At 33.5% G+C, this 19,223-nt stretch overlaps 1 protein-coding gene across 1 annotated transcript in view; it reads left to right on the top strand.

Annotated features, from left to right (window-relative positions):
* Positions 1–18,022, top strand: part of LOC119688176 (protein O-mannosyl-transferase TMTC2) — a 101,399-nt gene extending 83,377 nt beyond the window's left edge. The window contains exons 4-12 of the mRNA XM_038102861.1: positions 3,223–3,775; positions 3,926–5,381; positions 5,514–5,628; positions 14,537–14,622; positions 14,707–15,095; positions 15,865–15,949; positions 16,096–16,253; positions 16,333–16,500; positions 16,583–18,022. Of these exons, the coding sequence (XP_037958789.1) occupies positions 3,223–3,775; positions 3,926–5,381; positions 5,514–5,628; positions 14,537–14,622; positions 14,707–15,095; positions 15,865–15,949; positions 16,096–16,253; positions 16,333–16,500; positions 16,583–16,618 (3,046 nt within the window). The 3' untranslated portion in view covers positions 16,619–18,022. The remainder of the gene's footprint in view (positions 1–3,222; positions 3,776–3,925; positions 5,382–5,513; positions 5,629–14,536; positions 14,623–14,706; positions 15,096–15,864; positions 15,950–16,095; positions 16,254–16,332; positions 16,501–16,582) is intronic.
* The last annotated feature ends 1,201 nt before the right edge of the window (positions 18,023–19,223 follow it).

The raw sequence follows: 19,223 nt of genomic DNA, 5'->3' as shown, positions 1-19,223 counted from the left end.
AAGCGCGTCGCTTGGCTGCGACATGGCATATCGTGACCTGCCCGTCTAGACCAAGCCATGGACTCATAATAAATTCAAATGCTGCATGCCGTCTGCTTTATTGCTCGACAACTTAAACGGCAACAAACCAATTTGTTGCATTAGAGAATTTCTGCTTCGGACCTGCAATTGCTGCCTTTTAAAGAGAAACCAATTGGATTTGTACAAATTATGCTTTTCGTCTGCTGATTAGATGTGCATGGGAACCGGAAATGTCATTAAATGAAGCAGTAAAAGAGGAATATTTCGAACTGGGCAAACGGATAGCGGCATGTAGTGGGAAGCAACAGTGTGAACAACGTGGTTTACGAGTATTTGATGGAAGTGATTGATTTAAAAAAATCCATAACAAAGTAGACTCTTGAAATATTAAATTTCTCAAAGCATTTCTCTCCATTTTAATGCAACACAATTGACACAACAATAAAGACGACTTTTTGAAAAGCTTATAAAATTTTATTCCAATTTACAAATAATCAAAGCCCCTTGCAGATGGCGCATTATTGACTCAAATGTAGTTTGGTGTCTTTAAAGAAGAGATTTTGTTTGGTCTCCAATGATTGTACTCTAACCTTGTGATGTTTGCAAAAAAACTCCCAACGAAAAATAAAATAAATTAATTTCACACTCATTATAGAATGAGAACAAAACGAAATATATATCGGCTACTGATAGAAATGTACTTCTTCGGACGACAACCTGGTGACTAATGACTATGCTTTGGAATCTGTCAAGAATTTCATCTGCCTTGACACCGCCATAACAAACAACAGTGACATCAGTGCGGAGATCAGATAAAGAATCACCATTGCCAATAGGTGTTATTATGGACTCAGTAAACAGTTGGAATATACTATAAAGCTTTACGCTTTACGCAGAATTTACGCTTCTGTTTGGCACAGAAGCATGAGCAGACTATGACTGAATATTAAAGCAGCATTGAGAATTTTCATAAGATCTATCACGACGACCATCACATCAGAATAAACTATGAGATGTACGAGCTTTTTCATTGATATAGTTCAGCAAATTAACACTCAGCGGTTTCGCTGGCTCATGTCGTCATGTCATGAGAATAGATAAAGATGCTGCAGCTAAAAATATATTTAAAATTCTGATTAAAAGAAGCAGGCATAGAGGTAGACCCTTCAACCAATGGAATGATCAAGTTAAGGAAGTACTGACCGCACTTGATGTACAAGATTGAAGAAGGTTCGCACACAACAGAGGCCCCTAGAGAGATATGATATCTTAGGCTTAAAACCGATAACGAATTTTTATAGCCATTTAAGTAAATTACTATAGTAAGTATTTCATATAGACAATTGTATCATTCAATCATCTAATAAGGCATATATGAAGTACTATATTGCGAACTTCGTTTGCATCACTTTCAAACATGTGTACCTACTCAAAACTGTTCTAGAAACAATTTGAACTAAACTTAAACAACTTGTCTATCTCAAAGTATTAATATATTTAATATATTAACCACTTCAAAGTCAGCTACAACTTGTGAGTGTATTATGGTATTACTATTTCTAATTTCCCAAAAAGCTTAACCATCACCCACCTCTTCCTTTAACTTTAAAGTCGAGTCTCACAAGCATTTGTTACATTCACGCCGCTTTGCTGTGGCGATATACATTTTCCAATGTACCAACAGTGACTCAATCGCAGTAAAATATTTTCATGCATTTAATGATTTAATGGCACTGCCATTGGCTCAAAATATTCCAACATCCCAAATGACACCATATTGGCTTGGAAGCGTAAATCAGTTTTATTAGAATTGCCGCAAATTTAAGCAGCAAAAGTTGAATCATTAAAATTTATTACAAAATTTATGAGAATCAAAAAGCTCAAAACATTCGAATAACAATTAAAAGGAACAATTTGCACGATTTATGGGAATGCAAAGTGATACAAGGACATGCCTAGGCACGGCGAACAGGAGTGCGATGAACATAGGCTATTTGATATCTAACCACAAATTTGCATAAAAGCTCGAGAGTGCAACACGTACGTGCATGTGTTAACAATTAAGACAAAATGTGTTTTACATACCTACAGATAGTATCTTGCACTTACTCTCACACCCCGCTTTCACCCTACACCACCCATTGAGTTTAGCATAATTGAAATGAGTGAAGTGTGGTTGGTCCCGGCGATATTGAAAGAAAGTGCAACTTGGAAGGAAAATGTTCATAAAGTTGTGAGTAAATAAGTTGAGTATTATTTCCTAAGCGACCACAAAACACCGTGGTTAAACTGAAAGCATATTAAAATAACCACTGCTCCCCGCATACTGTATGCATTCACAATGGCATTCCCTGCCATTGTCCGCTTGGCTCGAGCTTCAATATTACATGTACAAATCGACAATTAATCACCCCAATGGAAGGGCGAGCTCGGGTTGTCTGTGTTGTTGGCGAAATTTATGTGATACCAACAATAACTTTGACTGCGCATAAATGTGTCGTAATGAGGGGGTGTGGCAGAGATGAAATAGGGCTGTGTGTATTGCTTTGCAAGAAATTGGCCAAGGAGTTTCGAGTTTCATGTTTCCGCTTGATAATGCAGGCCAACTTACCAAGCAACTGCCAACTAAACAAGTAAACTTTTAGTCAACAACGAAGCGGGAAGAGTAGCAAGAGGGTGCGTGGGAAGTATTATACATAAAAGCAGTAACGGTGCAAAATACACTAAATGGATGAGAGCAAGCCGTGCTGGTCGTTTCTAGATCGCTAGAAGAAATTAATTTCGGCACAAATGAAAACAGTACTTAATCATTTTAATTAATATGACAGGTGGTCTAAGGAACTGCGAATTCCGAGCAGTGGCCAAGTTGGCAGCTAGTAGCACAGTGCGAAGAATTAGCAGTAGGAACAGTGTCAGGCATAACTACTCTTAATGACTAAATAAATGGCATCAGTGCGCATTTAGTGGATACTTGCGCTTACACAAACACTAACACCAATACCAACACCGACACCGAACACTGATACTGACACTGGCAGTGATATAAATACCCTTACCAGTCCACAGATTATAGCACACAGTTGATTTCTGGAAGTAGATTAAGCGAATGTAGCATATTTTCTTAATGCCGTCACTACTTGAAATGCTGTTGTTTTGTCAATAAATACATTTTATTAATAAATGTTTCTTTATCTTTCACAGACGCGCTATCATGGAAAATAAAGACGTCGCTGGTATAAATCCTTGGCATGAAGTATTCTTCAATGACTTTTGGGGTACTCCTTTAACAGATGCTGGTTCACATGGGTCATATCGCCCACTTTGTGTGCTCAGTTTTCGGCTAAATTATTTATATAATGGCTTTTCTGCACGGAACTTTCATTTGATCAATTATGTGCTACATTGCTTCGCTACGGGCTTAGTGGTAAAGATCGCACGCGACTTGCTCAACTCTATGTGGGGTGCGATAGCAACAGGTGCTTTGTTTGCAGCTCATCCGATACATACCGAAGCTGTCGCTGGTTTGGTAGGACGCGCCGACTTAGCTGCCTGCATATTCTACTTACTGACATACCTGACATATACGAAGCACATAACATGGCGAGAAAAAGGATACCGTCGCCAATGGTTCGCTCTATTTTTGACTATTGTGCTCTCGATTGTAGCGTTGCTATTCAAGGAAACAGCGATTACAGCGTTGTTTATCTGTGGATTTTTTGATGCTTTACGAGGGTTGTGTGGAATTAATGATAAGGTATGTTGAAAAGGCATTAAAAAAAAGACAGTTAATAATACTTTATATAAATTGTTTTCTATTATATGTTTTATATAAACAGCCTCATTAAGTTCTAAAATGAGGTTATAGGATTGTTTAAAAATTCTTATTATATTTTTCTCCTTCCAGAAACGTAAGCGTTCTCTCATTATTTTGGCTATTGCCTTTGCGGCCACTATTTATTGCCGTTTGCATTTGCTGCCACAACCACAAACGGCATTCTCGACGGCCGATAACCCAATTGCAAAATCGAACTCCACTTGGACGAGATTCTTAACTTTCGCCTACTTGCCCATTTTCAACTTTAAATTGATGCTCTATCCGCAAATTTTGAGTTTTGATTGGGGCATGGATGCGATTCCACTTATATCCACCATTTGGGACCGTCGTAATCTTTACAGTTTATGTTTCTACAGTTTCATGTCCGTGGCGTTATGGCGCAGTTGTCGCATTGTGATACGTCGTCGACGCCTACTTCTATACAGACAAATCCAAAATGGTCAATACCAAAATTACCACCAAAAATATCGTAACGCTCGTCTAAAACGTAAACTGGAGATGCAACGAAATGCCCAGGCAACAAATGCGCAACCAGCAAGCACCAGTCCAGTACGAAAATCAAATGCACTTGGCTTACAACCACAACAACCACCAATCGATAAAAAACCATTAACTTCACATGTACACTGCGTTTGTCGCGACTGCAAACACGAGCTCAGCGTTGGACAACATACCTCTTCCTGTCGAGCACTCAACAATAATAACAATGTCTCACTAACAGCAACAAATTTGAACAATGAATGCTGCTGTCAGCAACTACTGTCTTCCACCACAGCTCCTCATACATTTTGGATTACATTACAAAAATTAATTGGCATATTAACGTTACGCAATGCATTCACCAAGAACAGCAACAACATCAACCAAGACAAAACCAACAACAACAATGATAACAACAACAACAACAATGAAGATGGAAACGAAAAATCTAACAACAACAACAGTAAAATTGGCAGTAAGAGCAACAGCAACAACAACAACAAAATCAACAACAATCACAATAACAATAACAACAACTATGGCAATGGAAACGACAACAAAAATAATCCAAACAAAAAGCCTATAGTTCAGCAAAATAATGTTGCCAACAATACCAACTCGCAACCGAAGCCTACTGGTAACAACAACAACAAACCACCGATGCAAAACAAAGACTTAAAATCGTATTACCTCCTCGCCAATATGCCGACATCTTCCGCAAATGCATGCATCATGCTTATGTCAATCGCATTCCTAACGCTTCCATTTTTGCCCGCCACCAATTTGTTCTTCTACGTTGGCTTTGTGGTTGCTGAACGTTTGTTATATTTGCCCAGTGTCGGTTATTGTCTTTTGCTCGGCTACAGTATCGCCAAAATAATGGAACCAGTCAAGCCACCAAAATCTCACAAACGTAAAATTATCATGATCATTTGTATGACTGCCGTGTTGAGTGTACTCTGTGTACGGACAGTACAACGGAATGCTGATTGGAACAATGAAGAAAATCTATACAGGAGCGCTATACATGTCAATCCACCGAAAGGTAATTAATACTGATCTTAATGCAATAATATTCGATTACTGTCTATATTGGGAGAAAAAATTATTTTATTAGCGATTATATTGACTGATCCATTGATTACTTTTCTTCTGCTCTTCTCTGCATATTTCACAGCTCTTGGTAATCTTGGCAGCATTTTGAGTACACAAGCCCGATATGAAGAAGCTAAGGTCGTTTTAAGGGAGGCTATCAAATATCGACCCAATATGGCAGACGTACATTATAATTTGTAAGTACATTTCACTTTTAAAAAATTAAATAGAAAGCACTTCTAGACAAACATGCTGTAATGCAGGCATTAAAGAGTCGAATAGATTGTCAGAATTATATGGAATTAGAGAATTTCATTGGTTTGAATTGCACCAACTTGAGTTTGCTTCAGTTGTCTAATTATTTGTGGAGGAAGAGATAAGAGATGGTTAAGTTTAACAGACCAAGGCACGTACTTCTTTTAGCTGTTAATTTCCCAGTTGACTTAATTAATTTTAATATCATTTAATATCATAAAATTAATAGTAATATCGTCAATGCTGTTCCAGAACGGCGCACGCAACTAGACAGTTACTCTAAAAACAACATAAACTGAATATTCCTTATAAAGAGAAACTGAAGATAACGAATAGAAAGCAACAAAATCATGATGTTACTGAAACGTGAACGCTCTGAAAGACTTGGACGCATTCAGTCTTCAAGACACATTTGTAAACATTTTTCAAAAATGTCATCAATGGCTGTTACACATATGAATTGGTCCGCCTTTTTGGGATTCTATCCATAACTTGAAGACGTTTTCGATGATGGATCTATTCATTATCTTCTAAGTAACACACTAGTACATAAAAATTTGATTCATATATGAGTAAAATACAAGGCCGTAAACTATAGTTAGGATCCCTATTGCGTATGATAGAAAAAAAACCAAATCAATTAATACTTAAAGCATCGGTCAGTCATAAGTTTATTATATATATATTAAGTCTAAAATACTGGTCGGAAAGCGTAAATAAAATAAAGCAAAAGTGGCACAGCTGATACTTCAACCAAAAGAAACAAGTCCTAGATAAGCGAATAGAAATATACAGAGTCATATCATTATGGGATAAATATTTTTATTTTTATATATGAATTAACTTTATATCACAAGTATATATCAAGGTGAAATAGAGTTGTCCTCCATAAATAATAATTATTGCCATATACTCGTATTTACCAAAAAATGCTCTATTTAATTGCTGTTATGGTTTTTTTCATATCTACTATATACACTTTTCCAAATTACATATATATACATACTATATATACTATATTAATCAATATTCTTACGTACATATGTTACGCGTCTGATTGTATGACTTCTGGAGTGACGTCATTCTAAGTTGACTATGCATGGCATTTACTAACAATTGGCATCATTACGACAATTGCAATTATTGTACAATGTAGCAATTTATGTGCTTCTTCTTTTCTTGTTACCTACCTTTCACCTGGCTTTTTTTCCTTTTTTCCAGCTTCAATCGACAAATGGCCTCCTCTTCTCTTTCTCTCTCTAGTGCTCTCTCGCACTCGCACTCCGTTTTAAATATTCAAAGAACTTAAATTGTGGGTATGATTGCAAGTGTGAACACGAATGCGAATGAAAAGGAATTGTAGGTGAACCGAAGTGAAGTAAGAGTTATTCCTTTGGTCTGAGCAGCAATGAATACAAAATTAGTTGTCATAGTCGTTGTCGTCATAGCCGGTTCTACTGCTCTGCAGCTGCTGATGTTGAATCTGATACTGGTGCTTTTAGCAGCCACGACAATGGCGGCAATCTCGGCCCTTCTTCAAAGTTATTCATATTTGCTTTTGGAATTTGGTCCACATTTATTCATTTCTAGGCTTAGCATGCACCACAATGGAGTGTTTATGACTTGCAACTGAAAAGATGAAAATGTATCAGTGCAAGAAACGAGTTTTTAATTTAAAAAATCCAATCTGAAAATCCAATTGGGAGTACAAAAAACGTTTTATGTGTCTTAAGTGTATAGAAAATGCAATTTAAATCCTAAGAAGGATTAAAAATTTACACGATGCATGCAATAAAAAAGTTCTGGATTAAGTTATTTCTGATGAGAATCGAATCCAACTTATTATAGTACCAACATTCAGAGTTTTCTAATTTAATTTACAAATTTTTAAAAAACAATTTTAATGGATGCTGTGATTCTATTTAAACACATTCATAAGCGCATCATAATTTTCAAAGGATCTTGCTCAGATAGTGTCGATTTTCAGTGGCCGACATTGGATGTAGCACATATGTACGAGTATTTCTTCCAGTCTGCGAAACACTTTAAATAGGAGCTTTCCGATATGACACTTAGTTTCTTCCACTATTTAAGTTTTTGGGCTGCGATGGATAGCAGTCAGCAGTTACTACAAAGCGGATTATAATTTTCGAAAAGCAGAACTCCAGTGAATATTTTGTTTGAATTTAAACCTCATAATGTTCATACTACTATTAATCCTTCATAATATGTAGGCCATAGGACGTCCTTAATAGGATTTCATAGGACATTAGTTAGAAAGATTTTTGCAGCTACTTTTTTTTTATCACCTCCATCATTTTAATGTACATTTATTAATATTTTTTTCCGAAGCCAACATATTCTGAAGTGAATGGTCTTCTTGATAAATGCGAACTCTTTTATCTTAATCATTTATTATATATTATACTCCTTTTCAACTCCTTTCTCCTCCTCGTTTCAAACCTATGCTTAACGTTTTTTTAATTTTTTTTTTCTGATTAATATATTGTGACAGAACTTGCTACATGACGTGTCTTCGTAACATACCTCTTAACATACATCTTAACAAAGTGATAAATACTTTCTTTCAACCATTGATTACGCCTATTATTATGAATTAAGATGGTCATAGATATTAGCTGCAATCAGCTACATATCACCATTGCCGTTGTCTATTATTAATTTTAGTTTACACACGATGTCAGTTTAGAGGGGCTAGTAGCATTGAGCGCTGACAGCACATGCATCTTTATAATGTTTAGTATGACAGCAGTCGCTAATTTTAATTATATTTATTATTTTTATAGCTTTAAAAGCTTGGCTCACTTATTGTCCTAAGAGTAGGATATAAGATGTATATTATATATTTTTTATATAAATAGTTTTATATATAGTTTTTTTTTAACACTATCACACCAAAGCCGTACAAGAGTGGAAACAAATTCAAATCTTGTTAGGAACTGACTATTATTCCTCTCCTAAACTGCAGCATTCATCTTATAGAATGAATACAAGTCATAATATTAAGTTAGACCCTCATGAAATAAGCACGTATATATGTAATACTTAGATTTAATTGGATTGCCTAGTATGGAATGAAAAACGTGCAGCTTTGTGATATTTGGACTGTAGTAGATCAACAAACTTCAAAAGTACAAAACGTTTATAGTCACATAATCTATTCTTAACTATACTGTACTGATGAAGTTCAATTGAGTAACCTGGCAATTGAGTAACCTGGTGCTGAATAACAAGCATATACACACTTCAAAAGTGCAACAACAACATAATAAATTTCTGTAAAGAATCGTTGTTAGACTTAAAGTCAACATTCAAGAAAATGCGTTTGTAGTACTTTAATACGTACAATATTATTCGCATCACTTAGAGTTCCATTTCTTTCAGTTTTTCATCTTTGGATCTTCAGTTTTTTGTAATTCAACACATATTTTGACTTGCAAAATTTTTAAGTTCCTCGGGATTTCCTTCATGTTTCACATTTCTTTTCCGTGTACCAAAGCGGATTTTTGCATTCGTTTTCATTCGAAGTTCGGAGCACATTTAACACTTTAGCACCTTAACAATGCAAAATGAGAAGCGAAAAATATTAATAAATAACGGATAAAGGCGCAACAAGAATTTCTAGAAATGAACCTATTTTCCACCGTTGGCATTCCGCTCCACTGACGCACACACAAGTGCACGCAATACACGAACAATGACAGTGGAAACGCGTTGTTCAACTGCAAACGAAATCCAAAAGAACAAGGAAAAAAGATGTGCGAGAAAGAGAAAAAAAAATTTTGTGCTAGACTAGAATTTGTAAGCAATGAAATGTCATGTAAATAGCTTTTGACTATTTTCCATTTTTCTTTTTTTTTGTTTTTTTTTGTTGTTTTTTAGTTTGTTTTTTTTGTTCCCCCATCCTTTGTTGGCTCTTCTAAGAAATGACATTGCAAAGAATCAGTCTTCTTCCAATCTCTGCGTTATTGTCGATCCGACATTTCAGCCAACAGCGCATCGTCGAAGTTGCAGTTCGCCGTTACATTCTTGTTTTTTTTTTTTGTCATTCAAGACGTAAAAATGCTCCTGAACGGCACACAATCGTAAGGACTTGCCTTTGACTTTCTATGCCAACAAATGAAAAATTCCTAAATGGCGCGCTCCAGTATTGCAAGTCCCCCGGTGTCCACGTTCCGCTCCTCCTGTACTTTTGTTGTCCCTTTGCCGGAGTCACACTGTTGAACAGCTCAGCATTTTCCATTGTAAATCGTTTTGTTGTCGCTAACTAAAAAACTTTCAGGGAAAAATAACGAGAAGGAAACAAAAAGAAAGTCCTTTTGAATGTTATGTGTTGTCCTCAGTTGAAAATTCAGTGCGACATTTCGTCATTTTGAATGTTGCAATTTTTATGGGTTTCCTTTCAATTTTTTGTAAATTTTTATCCTTTTTTTCCTTGCTTGCTTTCCTTGATTATTGTGTCTGGCATAATGGGCCGTTTTTGCCAGCTTTAGTGCTTTGGACAAATTGTGAGAAAATCCTTTTTTCCCTTTTTCATATATTTTTTTTCATTTATATATTTTTTCTTTTTTTTGTGTAATTGCATTTGAGGACTCGCACTTAAAATTTTATTTTGATTAAAAATAATTATAAAATTAAAAGCATAAACGATTAACTCAGAGATGCCAATTACTGTCAAATGCAGAGATTAGGATTCCTTTCTTTTTACTATATAAAGTAATGTCTAAATATATATTGATTTGAAATAAAACTTTTGAATTAAATATTTCTATAATAAATACGAATTTATATATCAAATCAAATACGTTTCATCTGAATTCAATTTCTTCGTATTCACGTCTTAATCAAACACAAAAGAATTTAATTTGGGGTGTCAAGTTAGTCATTTCTGTCACAATATGTATTTCTATGTGAGATGTAAATTCACCTTGGCTTGCCCAAAACTCAAATAATAAAAGAAAACATGATAACATGGTATACAGACAGCTCCCTCATCAGTGAAAGAGCTGCAGCTGGTGTGTATGGACCAGGCAAAAGTTACTGAGAAGCACAGAGGAAAAATATAACCATCTTTCAAGCGGAAATATACGCGAACTATACTATCGAAACCGTTAAATTGCAATACTAACTGACAGCCAGGCAGCTATAATGACACTCTTATCCTACCAGGTAACATCCAATGCACTTGTCAAAGTGCATTGACAAGTTGAACATACTCTGCTGGAACCATTAGGTGCACTGAATATGGATTCCGGGACATGCGGGTATTCAAGACAATGAAATGGCAGACAAACTTTCAAGAAGGAGCGCTGCTTCAATAATAATAGGACCAGAACCTTTCTGTGGTCTTGGCAAAGGAACTCTATCCATTCTTATGAATGGTGCTGAGGAAAAAAAAGAGAACTCTATTGGGAAAGGCTACCAAGACTATCACTATCTAAAATGCTTTAAGGAACATACAACCTAAAATGCTTTAAAGATTGCATAGACCGGTCAATGTAGGTTGAATAAACACCAAAGGAAATCAGGAATTTAATCTAACTCAGACTGCAGATACTGTAGAGAAGAGAGAATAACTGCATACCATGTGCTTGGGGAGTGCCCGACACTGATGTACAAGCTGAAGACACATCTAGGAGGGTATTTCATGAATCATAAGTATTCAAGACTAGGAAAATAGGCTCTATATTGCCTTTCATTAAAGAAATCGGACTTGGAGAAACACTCTAATCCGACTAAAGGACAAAATAGATCTTTTAGGTCACAGTGCACTACCCTTTTTCAAATAATAATAATAAAAATATGTTAGCGTTAACAATATTATTATAAACAATAATTTTAAAAATAAATTAAAATTATTATATTACCATATCTTATATAAAATTAATTCAAAAACGAAAGGTAATATCGTTTTAAAAGTCTAGAAGCCAATTACTCTTATTATATCATATATGATATATAAGAGATTTTTTTTTTCTTATTAGAAATTGCAAGAAAACTATGTAAATAATAACATTTGATAATTTATTCTAATAACCATATATTTTTAAATAATAATTTTATTTTTAAAACGGACTAATTGGTCATTAGTCAAATATACTATTTATACTATTTACTTTTATTCATTTTTATTTTATTTATTTTTTATTTTTACTTTTTATATTTCGACTATAATCTATAATTATCCTGTTTAGTGTCCTGGGGATCAATATCATATCGTATTCGTATTCATATTGGTAAGCCATTATGACCATTACTAATATTATATTGAACAATGGAGAACGCTGTGACCTATAATATCTATTGCACAATTTCTAAAAACACTCTGCTCTTCTAATTAAGAAATATTAAGACTATCGCTAAACGATATAATATTTCCTCGTTTGAGATCACAGATTTCACGTGATTTAATTGAAACTATATGTATTTATCAGACAAGATATGTGATAATAACAGGGCACTACAATTAAGACAATATATGTGTTAGCGTTAGCGTCGTTTAATGTAATCAAAACACTTGTGCCTTGGGCATTATGCCTACATTATTATTAATGATGACGTAAGTCCAAATATTATGCGCGGTCTTTATTACTATAAGGGTTTATTGTAATGTTCATATTGTTGTCTTTCAATGATAGAGTAATCTGTATTTGGTCCAGAGATATACTACTTGGATTTGCTAGACAAAAAGACTACTTTCACACAAAAAGAAATGTAAACGATCGATACATTCTTTGTTCCTAAGCTTCAATCTTAAACAACAGCATCAAAAGTAAAGAAGAGTCCTTTTGACTAACAGCCAACAACCATCAGGACACTAAAATCTTTGTAGATCACAACGAAATTGCTAACAAAGTCTATGTCATACCAAAACATACCCTGTAAAAATAATTGAGCTGGCATACTATAGATTCTAGAACATACTGGGTTTATTGATAATAAAAAGATGAATAATCTTGTCTAGAAAGAAATATCATCCTTGCTTGTTAGCCAAGAAATTTTTCTGTTTCAATTTCTGATATATAAATTCTTCATATAATGCAAATAGATTAAATAGTATTAAAAAAAATTCGTTGCTACACTAGAATTATAGGAGGACAAAATAAAATCATTTGATTAGTTATTCATATACCTTTTGAAGTAATTTAAATTAATTCAATCCTTTAACTGAACTTCATCTGCCAATTGTAGCATGTCAAAGATATTCGAATCAGTCGCTACCAGTCAGTGACCTTCTCTGAAGCAATCGTTAAACCATTTATCGTTACCCTTCCATATCGAAAAATAAATATAATCCGGAAGACACATTCAACACGGTCTTAGCAGTTATAATTTTACACATTTGCAATTCACATTTCTTCTGTTTCCACCTATTAACTGCACATAAGCTGCACATTTCCATCGAAACTCGCATTCGTGGTGGCTGTCTTTATGTGTCCCTTGCTCTTGCCTTTTTCACCACCCTTTCGACCATGTAGTTTTTCCTCAATGTCTGCCTTTACGAATTGCACTTGCCAAACCAATTATTGCCTTTGTTTCAACGATTAAGTGGCAATGACTTTAAAAATCTTTCAGTGACAAGCTTACAAATCTATTTTTATTCCATTTCGTCGTTTTCTTCTTCTTCATTGTGCTTTGATTTTTATATGACCACAACTCATAACGAGGAAATCATGAATTTGAAATTCGAAACCAGTAAATAAAGTTCTTAGTGTTGGCACGATTACGAGTTCGCTACACTTTTTGGATGGTGTGTACGATTCCTGTAGTTTATGTTTATAACCTTATAACTTATTCTTTTTTATGTTTCTACCAGAATTGTATACGTGTGTCTGTACGATTAGACACTTAGCACTTTTTTACATTTGATTGTTAGAATAAGTAGGTAAATTGGGATCAGCACCTAGTTATTTTCGTTTTCCTGTGCTGCAATTTATTATTTTAGAGCCTTGTTGGTACTGGATTAAGTCAATCGGTCGTAAAATATTAAAGCGCCACTGCCTCGTTACCATCTTCTGGGGAAATCTTTATATATAGTTAATATGTATAGTCACTTAACTTTATATATAGTTAAGTGAGCTAATATTCGTTCGAGATGTTACTTGCCCATGTCCATATAAACTTGTTCGATAGATTGTATGTGTAGGTCCTTACGGATATCTATGTTTATAATGTACCAGTCCGCATTTGTGATTTGCCTTAGTATTGTAGCCACTGTATAACATTGATATTGAATTTTTGTTGTTCCATATATTTGCAGGTTATAGGTCCAAATCGGTTTAATTATTGCTTTAAAGAGTAGTATTTTGTTAGAGCTTCTTTTCATGAGCCAATGAAATTGTCACAATTTTGATTTGATCTCTTTTCGATATAAAACCTTCACGTAAATTTACTTTCCCCTTATCACTTATGATTTATGATTATAATAGACGTAATATTGTTTGTAATACCACTCCTACTTCAGCACTCAAATAATATTATCGTAACCAATGCAAGAACATTACTATTGTTACAAAATTTAGAACAAGATTAAGTGAATAAGTTATTTAAACATTGACCAGATACCATTAATAATATGATATTACACTACTTTCTGTAAGTTGGATGCTTCATCTTTCAAGAAGTGAAAGTTAGCCTGCTTTCATCTTTGGCAATCATTAAAATGCACAATGTCTATGTTTTTTGCAGAATGAAAGCAAACGATATTCAGAATCAAATATTGTAGGGGTTTTCAATAAACTTTCTGATAACTTTAGATCTAGAGAAACTTGCCTATTTCCATATATTGTTTTAAGATATATCATTTTTAAATTTCATTTTTACCTCCAGAGGAATCATACACCAGAAATTAAAAGAATATAAATTGGCCGTGGAATGTTTCCAACATGCTATAGTTTTTCGCCCAACTTTGGCAGGTATGTAGTGCTCTAACAATATTTTCTTTATTAAAATCAGTAGGACTAATAGTATAATTTGTTTCTTGTTTTTCATACTGACAGTTGCTTATCTAAACATGGGTGTCTCTCTAATTGCAATAGAGAAGAATCAACATGCAGCTCAGATACTTCGACAAGGTAGTAGAATTGAGGGCGCCAAAGTGCGGGACCGCAATGAACACGATAATGCACGCATATCTATGTATCTACAACTTGGTGCTCTACATGTGAAACAAGGCAAACTGAAGCGAGGATTAGCTGTCTATCGTGAAGCCATACATGCTCTACCTTCAAACTATTATCAGCGTGATGTGATTTATAATCGCATGGGCGACATATTCGATAGGCTTCAACAATGGAGTCAAGCTGAAAGCTTTCAAATAGCTGCTCTCAAAATCAAACCTGATCAAGTTGCTGCTCACCTCTCTTATGGCATGACATTGGCCAAAAATGTAAGTATCAACATCAAAAAAATGAAAATAGTTACTGCAGTGCCTTTCTGTCTATTTAAGCTGTCTTTATAATTGAACTACAGTACATCCATTTTCAAAGGAATTTTATTAAATTTTTATGATGTGATATGTTCAATTTTTTAGTTTTACATGAATGTAATTTCTTGTAAAAAGCATATTTAATTGAAAATAAGTTTAAAAGATGCTACACCAATTTTTTTTTCTTTAAGTTGGTATCACTCCAATACACTGCTACGCAACAGTTGAAGCTGCTCTGTTATCCCAAAAAAGTATTAAAAATATCTCATGCATTCTGTACATTATCCCCTATTTCAAAAAGAAACTTTTGGAATTCTACACTGACTTCCTATCAACTTTTCGCTCGTAAGTTTTAACAACTTTAATAATGACTGATACAAGGAATGCTCAGTTTCTCGTATAAATTTTTCAATCTCCGAAACTTAAAACACTATTTCTCTCCATGAAAACGGATTTTCAATTAATATCGACCTTAAAAGAAAATTCGCAGATTAAGTTGAAGACTTGATTTGATAATTAAAAAAAACTGACATTGATTTATATATTTTTATGTTTTATTTATAAGTTCCGGCTACTTTTTATATAGAATGAATATTCTCCAAAAGACTCCGTTTTTTACTATATAAAAAATTGATTATGTTTTCATATAACTATATAGTATTTATAACATTTTATTTGTACTATTTAAGAGTACACCATTATCATACACTTCTTCCAATTCTGATTACAGTCTAGCCGTATATCCGAAGCTGAAACCTGGTTTTTACGCGCATTAAAGTTGGCACCTGAACAGTCCAGTGTTCATCACTACTATGGTAAGGATATAAAATCGTAACAATAAATAAGTTTTAACAATTTATTTTACTTAGGTATTTAGTAACTCATAACATCATTTTTTACCTTATACAATATTTTATTACCTGACTGCTATAAAGAATTTCCCTTATTATTTTTTTTGCAGCTGAGTTTCTAGCTTCTCAATCCCGATTCGAGGAAGCTTTATTATTTCGAGTACGTGCATGCGAACTATCGCCAAAAGAATTTCCACTTGTTATGGCCACAGCAACTGCCCTACGTCTAATGAATCGTTTAGAAGAAGCAGAGTCATGGTATCGTAGGGTAAGTTCGCTTTCCACATCCACTTTTTTCCCATAAATTTCCCCACATAATGGGCACAATTTTATGTTACCCATTACAGGCTGTAAGGCTACAGCCAAAAGACTCACTCGCACACACAAATTTGGGTGCCGTTCAACATTTGTTGGGTCGCCCCGAAAAAGCCGCCGATAGTTACAAGAAAGCATTAAAACTGCAACCCGGCGATATTACCACACTCGGAAATTTAGCCAAATTAGCTGTATATAAGGTATAAGCCCAGAAAAGTTTAACTGCACAAATTTTATGCAGTTTATGCAGAGTAGATTTGATTAACATATTGGGTATTTCAGAAGAAGAAAGGCAGTGAAGAGGAGTTGGTAGATTAAGAAACTGAAAAGAATTTAAAAATGGACTTCGAAAACAAATTATATCAAAATTTAAAGAAATACTATTACTGAATTATTAAATGTTAAGCATACTAAATATGTAATATTAAGACAAACTATTTTTTTGAATGTATGAAATACACAAGACATGCGTACACCAAAATTTTGGTACATATGTTAGCCTGTAAATAATCGCGACCAAGATCCAAAGAATCTTAGAAATCTAAATATGCAAGCATTTTAGCAGAAACAGTCGAAAAGACGTAAAAAACTATTTAATGAATCAGAATCAATGTTTTTATGTGTACAACTAAAGAAGCTTACTAAAAAAACTAGTCTATAAGTCATTTTAGAAACTCCCTTCCGGAATTGAGACCGGAATTGAAACGCTACTAAAGCTCCTAAGTTCATTTAAGAGCAACTGGAAAAACGAAACACTTTCAGATGGCTTCACATTTGAGTTCCAACGGAATGGAGTATATTTGCGAATTTCCAATAAGAAACAAATAGAAACAGAAAAAAGAGAACAATAATAAATATTTAAATGTATTAATAAAAGAACCTCTATGAATTATTTAATAATTTTTGTTATCTAAGAACAGTTAAGAATTTAAATACATAAATGAATACATTATATAATTGCATATGAATATGAATATGTATTAGAATATGAACATGTTTTTGTGAATGTATGTGTTATTTTGTACTCGCACAAGCCAGCTACAGTCAAATACCAGATACCAGATACGAATTTAGGGCTAAGTTCTATTCATACTCGCCCAGCTTGGAGGCGTGCAGGTATTGGCGAGCTTTACTTTGTACAGTGACTGTTAAATGTATGTAAAATATATGTAAATAACCGCTAACATAAATATGGAAAAGAAAACGACAATGTAATATTATAGATACATAAATAGATATAGGTAAAGACATAGATAATGATGAAGTATAAGACAGGGAGTTGTGCGCAGGAGTGTGCGAAGCGAGCAGTGCGATCGAAAGATAATTTAGCTAAAAAATTGTAGATAAATGAAAAAACTAAATAATTGCAAACTAAACTAATATATATATAAAAAAAAAAATAATAATGATGAAATAACAATATTTTTAATTAAATGTGTAATATATTCACTGAATATACTATGTACGAGTATGTACTGAGAGGGGTCGGCATGCGTACATGGAGACACTTCAAATGAATTGAAATCAAGATATCAAACCGATCAACTTAAAGCAACTTTGTGAAGCAGACTATTATTAAAATTAATCTAATAAAACAATTAATAATTAATATTCAATTTAATCAACTAAGATTACCATATAAAATATTTACCGTTTATAGATGTGACTACTAATACAAGAAAATGCAAAAATAAATACATTAAATATATTATCAGATCAAAGAAAAAAGAAAAAAAAACAAGATTGAAAAAGAAAAAACAAAAATAGAATAAAATAAATGTAATTATATATATAAGATTCATTTGATTTGTCCTGATTGAGAGGTCTGCGCACCTCTCTTAAAGATATTTTTTATAAAAATCTTTTTATATTATCCTCTTTATATATTATATAAATTCTTTTACAATGTGTCCTTTATTGCTAATTTATTTATAGTCTATCAGTTACAGATTTTCCCATAATTCCACCAATAGCCCGACAGTTTTTGTGTCCGTAATTAAATATTACCAAGAACTCAAAATATATTAAACAAATAAAATAAACTAATAAAATATAAATGTTTGAGCGCTATTCTAATATAATAAAAAAAATGTTTTATTTTTTTCTTCATTTTGAGAGAAGAATTCACGTAAGTACCTTAAAAGCAAGACATCTACAAAAACTGCACAAAGAAACTAATTTTTACGGTAAGAGGCAGAATCAAAAGAATAAATTTGTAACATTAAAGATCATATATTCTTTTTATGGATACGACACTTTTCATTATACAAGTGTTTACATGATCTCTAATAGAAAGTATTAGATACCATCTCTTACCATCGTATGGCTAAGCACAGTAAAGAACAATGTTGGAGAGACCTAGTAGTGAGCATATTACTACGGTACATCACTGACATACATATATTTCTAAATAGGTTCATATGCGAAAAGTGTTAAACAAACAATTCATTTATTTGTTGCTTGATAAAAAATTTTATGGTGTTTACTCCCCAATCTAATAATCTCACAAGGATTCTGTTGTTTATTAACAATGATGACGACAAATTACCCTTTTTTTTAAAATTGGAATAACTGGTAAAAACAATGTCATTACTTCAATTTGGAAAAACAATAGGCTATGATTATTCTAAAAGACAGCAAGGCAATTAAAACAATTCTAAAACTATCTATTTGGTACATCGCAAATACTATTCTGCGCCCTATTACTCCGCATGTAATGAAATCTAGAAATCTTTGAGATGCCCACAAAGCTAAGTACTCTATAGATTTCTACACAGGAATGTCTGGACTACAGTAATTGCACAAAAAAATTTCAATAGAACAGCAACAGTTCATAATATTGAATGTATTTAGCCATAGTATTACAAAAACATATTACAGATCTGTACTGACTAAGAGTCATACCAAACATACCTAATACTAG

Source organism: Teleopsis dalmanni, chromosome X (assembly GCF_002237135.1).
Source record: "Teleopsis dalmanni isolate 2A chromosome X, ASM223713v2, whole genome shotgun sequence".
Classification (NCBI taxonomy): domain Eukaryota; kingdom Metazoa; phylum Arthropoda; class Insecta; order Diptera; family Diopsidae; genus Teleopsis; species Teleopsis dalmanni.
Note: the sequence above shows the minus strand (reverse complement) of the source record. Positions and strands in the feature narration are given on the sequence as shown.